The sequence below is a fragment of the Aedes albopictus genome, chromosome 2, assembly GCF_035046485.1.
Source record: "Aedes albopictus strain Foshan chromosome 2, AalbF5, whole genome shotgun sequence".
NCBI lineage: Eukaryota > Metazoa > Arthropoda > Insecta > Diptera > Culicidae > Aedes > Aedes albopictus.
Genome location: NC_085137.1, coordinates 76,199,368 through 76,206,992, shown reverse-complemented (window position 1 = coordinate 76,206,992; position 7,625 = coordinate 76,199,368). Strand labels below are relative to the sequence as shown.

Below are 7,625 nucleotides of genomic sequence, written 5' to 3'. Positions count from 1 at the left end.
ATTTTTGCGAGAGTGAGTTTTTGGAGGCAAAGTGTACAGGCCGCGTTTTGAGTGAAAAGTGTTAGCTCGGGCTCGCCGGTTGGAGAAAAAAAGTGCCGATTAGTGTGTGGGTTTTGGGTTCGCGCGAAAACGGCATTCTGGCTGGTGATGCTACGGCGAAACATCACCAGTGAAAAGGGTTAGTCGGGCTCGCCGGTTGGGGAAAAAAAGGCCTGCCGCGTCGTCGTCGTCGCCGATTTGGCTGTGCTCATTTTCGTACGGGCGGTTTAGTGTGATTTTGGAGGCAAAGTGTTGCATATACAACGAATTTGTTTCCGATTTTTTAACCTCACTTTATTGATTACTGTAGGGTTAGAAATTTCCTGCATAAATTGCATTAATATTAGCTTGGAATACATCTTTAGCGATATTTTTTTTATATAATTGTCTTATATCTCGTACTTACGTTTAGTATTTCCGTGTATTAACGTAATTAGAATAGATGTATGTCCACAACGTGGGATGTCGTGCTATTGACTGTAATAGTAGTTCATTAAGTTCACAAATTGTCAATATATGATTGCAAATGTACCTGTCGTAGTATATTAATTTGTCTAACTCCGGTCGAATTCAATTTAGGATCAACGCTAAACTATTTTTAAGCTAGTAAATAGGAAAATAACAAATTCAGGAACCTTATAAAATAATATTTCACAAACTTTTTCTCACCTAGCATGTGCGTCTTGCTATTTCACTATGGCTTTTGACAAACATTCTGCATGACGTTGTCAAAAATGTTTGCGATCAGAAGTGTACCTATGCTAGTGTATATATGAAACCTCTTCAGTCTGGGTGAACATAAATGAAGATAGGTATTTTTAATGTAGGAGGTTCGTTGCGTGCGCAACACTCCGCCCCAGTAGGTCGCGATCTTTAATCCGAACTACTAACGATTGAACCGACTTCGATTACTGCCATGTTAGCCGCCGATCTTTCGAAGATACCACCAGCTGTTTGTACCGATGCTCGACGAACTTGACCATCTTTGGACCTAGTAACTCCAATTATGCGTCCCTTCGGCCAGCAATTCCTAGGTAGTTTTTCGTCGACTACTACCACGATGTTTCCTATTTCCAGCGGCTTAACGGGTTGAAACCACTTAGTCCGTTTGGTCAAGGTTGGGAGGTACTCAGCGACCCAGCGTCGCCAGAATTGATCTGCGCATATCATCGACATCGTTCTGGAGTATGTGACGGAAACTGCACTGTCGTTAAACGCGATCGGGGGCTTAGAACCATTGGATGACCCAATTAGAAAATGGTTCGGGGTTAGCGGTGAGGCTTCGTCGTTTTCGATTGGTAGTTCTGTTAGCGGTCTAGAATTTATAACAAATTCAATTTCGGTGAGCAAATTGCGAAGTAACTCGTCAGTTGGGGTACGGTTGGGTTTTATGAGGTTTAGACACTTTTTTACCGACTGTATGAGTCTTTCCCAACATCCTCCGAAATGTGGGGTTGCGGGCGGGTTGAAAGACCATTTTGTGTTGGCACTTACGAAACTTTCTATCAACCTATTCTGATCCATTTTCTGTAATGTTTCTTTCAGTTCGCGGCTAGCTCCGACGAAGTTGGTCCCGCGGTCGCTGATTATTTCTAGCGGCATCCCTCGTCGAGCGACAAAATTTCTGATGGCGATGATACACGATTCTGTGGACAGTGAATGAGCTACCTCAATGTGTACTGCTCGGATAGTCATGCACGTTATCAGTACGCCCCATCGTTTTTCGACCCGGCGGCCGACCATCACTGTTAGAGGTCCGAAATAGTCGATTCCTACATACGAGAAGGGTTTGATGAACGGCTTAAAGCGCATAGACGGCAGCTTTCCCATCATTGGTTGTTGGGGCATCGCATTCCGTACCTTACAGAACTGACACCGACTCCGGACACTCCTATAGACGGATCGAAGACTTGGGACGTAAAACATTTGGCGAACTTCGTTGAGGATGGTTTGATGATTCTGATGGAAGTATCGCTGATGAACATCTAACAGTATTAATTCAGTCACATGATGACGCTTTGGAAGCAAAATTGGTCGTTTCACTCCGTTACTCACGTGTTCACACGCGTCGATACGACCATCCATTCGAATTATAGCATCATCGTCGATAAATGGGCTGAGTTTGTACAGAGAGCTGTGCTTCATAAGCTTTCGCTTATTCTTCCATGGTTGTTCTGGATCAGAATCTTGCAATATGCGGATTTCTTCGGCAAAACATTCAGATTGAGCTTTCCTGTACAGATAATTCTCAGCTTCCTTCAGCTCGTCCTTGGTTAAAGGACCGGTGAATCGCTCTTGGCCTGCAATCTTTCGACGAATGTTCGTTGGAAACCGTCTAACGAAAGCAGTGTGCCGGACCAAACGTTTCCATTGAGTAAATTTGCTGACATTGATTACAACCTCGTGTATTGAGTGGTGTTGAACATGAGCTCGCAGTTCTAGGGTGGTAGTGCCAGGACACCTTTGGACGACGGGCCATCTGTCTTGGGGTTCCCAGAGAAATGGAGGTCCTCGGAACCACCGACCTCTCGAAGACAAGTTCGGCAGACTTTGCCACTTTGTGGCGTCGTCTGCGACGTTCGTTTTCGTGGAGATCCAGCGCCATTCTGATGCTTCAGTTAACTCTAATATCTCTCCAACCCGACAGCCGACGAATTGGCTGTATTTGCGATTGTCCGAGTTCAGCCAGCAAATCACATCACGTGAGTCGGACCAGAAAAACTTACTGGTCGGCTTCAACTTAAGTGTGTCTAGTATATGGCTCGCAAGACGAGCTCCTATCACTGCGGCCTGCAATTCCAGACGTGGGATCGAGACGAATCGTAATGGAGCAACTCGGGTTTTTGATCCAACTAGCGCACATTCTATGGTCCCACCTTCTTCGAAACGCAGGTACGCTACAGCTGCATATCCGTTTTCAGAAGCGTCGACGAAAACATGAAGTTGGATGTTGTTCCTTTCAGAAACTGTAGTTTGTGTCCTGTAGCACCTGGGAATTCGCACTGACTCGATCCTAGGAAGAACCTTTAGCCACTGCTTCCATTTCTCCAATTGCTTAGGACCTATTGGCTCATCCCAAGCCACACCGGATCGCCAGATTTCCTGAAGTAAAATCTTCAAAAACATCAGGAAGTTTCCGAGCAGGCCGAGCGGGTCGTAAATTGTCATTAGGGTGCTAAGTACCTGCCTTTTTGTAGGAATAGAGCGTCCCGACAGTAGATCGGAGTCGTATCGCGGAGAGACCTTGAACGTCAGCTCATCGGAGGTGGTACACCACCACATCCCTAACACTTTATCGGACGCGTGCTCGGCTGTAGTGTTTAGACTCTTCTCTCTCATGCCTTCTGCTCCCATAGCTTCCAAGACACTTCTGGAGTTCGACAACCAGTTGTGAATCTTAAATCCTGCTTGTCCGTGTATGTGTTCTACCTGCTTGACCAATTCTTGCGCTTCAGTTTCTGATTCAACACTGGTCAGCATGTCATCCACATAATGCTCATCAACGACCGCTTCCACCGCTCGTGGGAATTGACTTGTAAAACGTTGCGCGTTCATGTTTTTAATGAATTGCGCGCAGCATGGAGAACACGATGCACCGAAGATCATAACAACCATAGTATATACATCTGGATCCCTGGACTCATCACAGCCTCTCCAAAGAAACTTTAACGAATGTTGGTCCACTGGATTCATCAGCACTTGGTGAAACATTTCGACGATGTCACCTGCCACGGCTATTTTGAATTCTCTAAATTTGCAGAGTACGGCTACGATTGATTTTAGCAGATCGGGTCCCTTGAGCAGAACCGAATTTAGCGATAACCCGTTAACCCTTGCAGCTGCATCCCAAACTATACGAAGTTTTCCGGGTTTGTTGGGATTCTGGACCGGAAATATTGGTAGGTACCACGAACGAGGGTGGTTGTCGTCGACCTCGGATGGCAACATCTTTCTAATGTATCCCTTTTCCTGGTACTCTCGCAGCTTCTCGTTGAAAGCCTTGGACAATGTTGGATCCTTTCCCAACTTCTTTTCCAAGCACACCAATCTCTTCATCGCCATTTGCTTGCTCGGAGGTAACTTGATGTTTTCGTATCTCCAGATTAATCCGGTTTCGTACCTGGTCCCATTGAACTTCGTTTGTGACTCCAGTAGTTGAACCGCTCGTTCGTCTTCTTTTGACAACATAGGTTTTTCTGGTCGTTTAACTCCTATATTCTCTAATGCAAAGTAGTCTTTTACCGACTTATGCAGCTCGGCATCATGTTCCTCACTGCATGGGCAGATATGATAGCTGTGATGTGCTGAATATGTGATGTTTGACTCCTCGGTTGCTCCTGTGCAAGGACCATATACTACCCAACCAAGGCGCGTTCGGCTAGCAACTGGTTCACCATCAGATCCTTCCCGACTGTTCAAGGCGTAACTTAGACGACAGCTGTCTACTCCAAGCAGTATCCTTGGGGCAACATTCTGATACGCGGCAATAGGCAATCCATCGAGGTGCTTGTATTTCTGTGCTAGCGTTTCTACTTCAACAGTTTGTTTTGGCAAAGCGAGACGTCGGACTGTGTGCACCTTGGGAAGCTCATATCGCTTGCTACTTTCTGTCACACCAGAAATTTCCAGGGAAAGTTTCACTGACTCTTTTTCTTCTCGGTGCTGGTCAGCTGTCCATCCTAAGCATAAGGGTGTCGGTTTTCCATCCAGCTTCAGTTCTTCAAGCAAACTGTGTTCCATGAAGGTCGCTGAAGAACCGTCATCCATAAACGCGTACGTCTTGACCGTGACACCACGACCGTGTAAGATAACTGGTACATAGCGAAACAGAATTTTCCCGTCCTGGTTAACATGAGTGTTGCAGCTCTGAGATGAATTATTGTCGGGATTATCGCTTCCTCGAGTTTTTTGTGAAATCATCTTTGTTTGGTAACGTGTGTCATCGTGCAGCATTGCATGATGCATGTATGAGCAGCCGTTCTTACCACAAGGATTCTTCACTTCGCATGCTCCAAAGTGCTTCTTCAGGCACTTTCGACATAGTTTATGTTGCTTTAGACTCTCCCAACGAGCGCTGATTTCGAGAAGTTGAAATTTCTTACAGGTGGCAACACTGCTACAGCTTCCGTGACAGATGGGACACCCTTTGGTAGCCTGTTTCATCAACGGCTTTGACGTAGCGTTCTCCTCAGGATCGCATTCGACGTGAATGTTCAGATCTTCTCGCCGACTGCGCTTCTCCGATCTTGCTGGATTAAAAGACGAACTGGTAGGGATGGTAACCGCGCATGCTGCTTCCACTAACATCTCTAACCAATCTGCAAAATTTGACAGCGTAGCCGATTGAAGCGTCTGTCGGTGTAACGCCCAGTTGAGTTTTATAGTTGATGGCAGTCTATCAACTAGTTCTTGGAGTAGAGCTACGTTGTATAGCTGTTCATCGAGTCCACAAGCTTTGATCGTAGCACACATATTTTGAACGGCAACACCGAAGTCAATGAGCGTCGACAGCTTTTCTGTTTTTGGCGAAGGCATGTTGCGAATCTTGTATACCAGAGAATGGATTATCACCTCCGGTCGTCCGAACAAGGTTCGCAATGTTTGAAGCACGCCTGGTAATCCAGCTGGGTACAGCAAACGACTGCGAACAGCTTCTAGAGCTTTACCTTTAAGACTGCGTTGCAAACGAAGCAGATTTTCTTCATCGCTGTATCCGCACATTCTGGTTGTATTCTCGTAGGTTGCTATGAAGAGCGGCCACTCCTCCGGTGCGCCCGAGAATAACGGTAGCTCCTTTGCCACAGCTTGGCGTGCGGCAAGCTGACTCCGACTCAACTCAGCGTGTGGTTGTGATAACTGGAAAAGGTCTGCTGTTGGTGTGAATTCCTGAGCTTCTGGATCTAGACCTGTATCTTCACCGACCTGATCTGGATCATCGCCTGCATCATCGTTGAATTGCATAAGCCGCAAGCGTTCTTCTAGATGCTTCATCTCAAGCGCCTGCTTTTTGGCTAACAGTGCCAACTGCCGTTCGATTCCCGCTGCTCCGTGCCCCGACGTAGTTCGACGAGGTCCTGTAACTCGACTCGTCCCGGCAATTGTTGTTGAGTTTGCACTCGGTTGGATTTGAATGCTTGGTGCCCTCAGTCCCGACGAACGCTGGAACATGGGACTCGGTTGGTTTCTGGAGTTAGGAGTCTGATCATCGGCCGTATTTTGCTGTTCGGTACGCTTCGATAGAGTTTCGAAATAAATCCTTTGTCTTTCCAGTGCCCTTCTTTGGTCCTCCTCTTTCGCCTTTAGTAGGCGCTCGAAGTTTTTCTGCTGTTCTGCCATCATCTGCTGCATGCTCTCCATCTGTCTCTGCAACACCTGGTAATCTGCAGACTGACTTGATGTTGTAATCGTTGCCGTGGTTCTGGTCCCTGGTGCCGTTGACGGGATAGCGCTCGCTACGCCCGGATCCGCTATGCACTTGCTGCAGCTCCAATCCACGTTAGCTATGCTTTCATCCACGCCCACACACTCAAAGTGATACCACTCTCCACAGACATCGCAACATACCATTCGACTGTTTTCCCCGGAGTCACAGATTTTGCAATTTGTGAACAACCCCGCAACGTCTTGCCCGATACCATTCTCTGGATCATCGGTTTGCTCGAACCGCACATTTGAACGTTTACTTGACCCCTTCCTCATATTGAGATTGACAGCACTTCCCGATCGCGTAAACGAAATTTCTAATTTGTTGCATATACAACGAATTTGTTTCCGATTTTTTAACCTCACTTTATTGATTACTGTAGGGTTAGAAATTTCCTGCATAAATTGCATTAATATTAGCTTGGAATACATCTTTAGCGATATTTTTTTTATATAATTGTCTTATATCTCGTACTTACGTTTAGTATTTCCGTGTATTAACGTAATTAGAATAGATGTATGTCCACAACGTGGGATGTCGTGCTATTGACTGTAATAGTAGTTCATTAAGTTCACAAATTGTCAATATATGATTGCAAATGTACCTGTCGTAGTATATTAATTTGTCTAACTCCGGTCGAATTCAATTTAGGATCAACGCTAAACTATTTTTAAGCTAGTAAATAGGAAAATAACAAATTCAGGAACCTTATAAAATAATATTTCACAAACTTTTTCTCACCTAGCATGTGCGTCTTGCTATTTCACTATGGCTTTTGACAAACATTCTGCATGACGTTGTCAAAAATGTTTGCGATCAGAAGTGTACCTATGCTAGTGTATATATGAAACCTCTTCAGTCTGGGTGAACATAAATGAAGATAGGTATTTTTAATGTAGGAGGTTCGTTGCGTGCGCAACACAAAGTGAAAAAGCCGCTTTTTTTATTCGGACCGGCTGCGTCGTCGTCGTCGTCAATTTGAATGTCCACATCGTCGTACCCGTGTGTAGTTGTAGCGGTTCAGTGTGATTTCGGAGAAGAGGCCAGTTAGTGGAAGATGCTGTAGCACCAGGGTACGAAAAACGAATCACGCCGAAAAACAAACGCTTTGTCCTAAGCTTTGTATGTTGGTAACAAAAGCGCTCCGCAACAAGCGCATGTC

At 45.6% G+C, this 7,625-nt stretch overlaps 1 protein-coding gene across 2 annotated transcripts; it reads right to left on the bottom strand.

The window, feature by feature from the left end:
* Positions 1-294: 294 nt before the first annotated feature.
* Positions 295-7,345, bottom strand: LOC109428619 (uncharacterized). Of its 2 annotated transcripts, XM_062849974.1 has the most exons (5): positions 7,205-7,345; positions 7,068-7,138; positions 709-7,012; positions 572-642; positions 295-516 (listed from the first exon to the last, which is right to left on the bottom strand). In XM_062849974.1, the coding sequence occupies exon 3, from the start codon at positions 6,892-6,894 to the stop codon at positions 913-915; it is 5,982 nt and encodes a 1,993-aa protein (XP_062705958.1). In that variant the 5' UTR covers positions 6,895-7,012; positions 7,068-7,138; positions 7,205-7,345; the 3' UTR covers positions 295-516; positions 572-642; positions 709-912. The 2 variants fall into 2 exon arrangements, with proteins under 2 accessions (XP_062705958.1, XP_062705959.1); XM_062849975.1 differs by lacking the exon at positions 7,205-7,345 and having other exon boundaries at positions 709-7,179.
* Between the last annotated feature and the right edge of the window lie 280 nt (positions 7,346-7,625).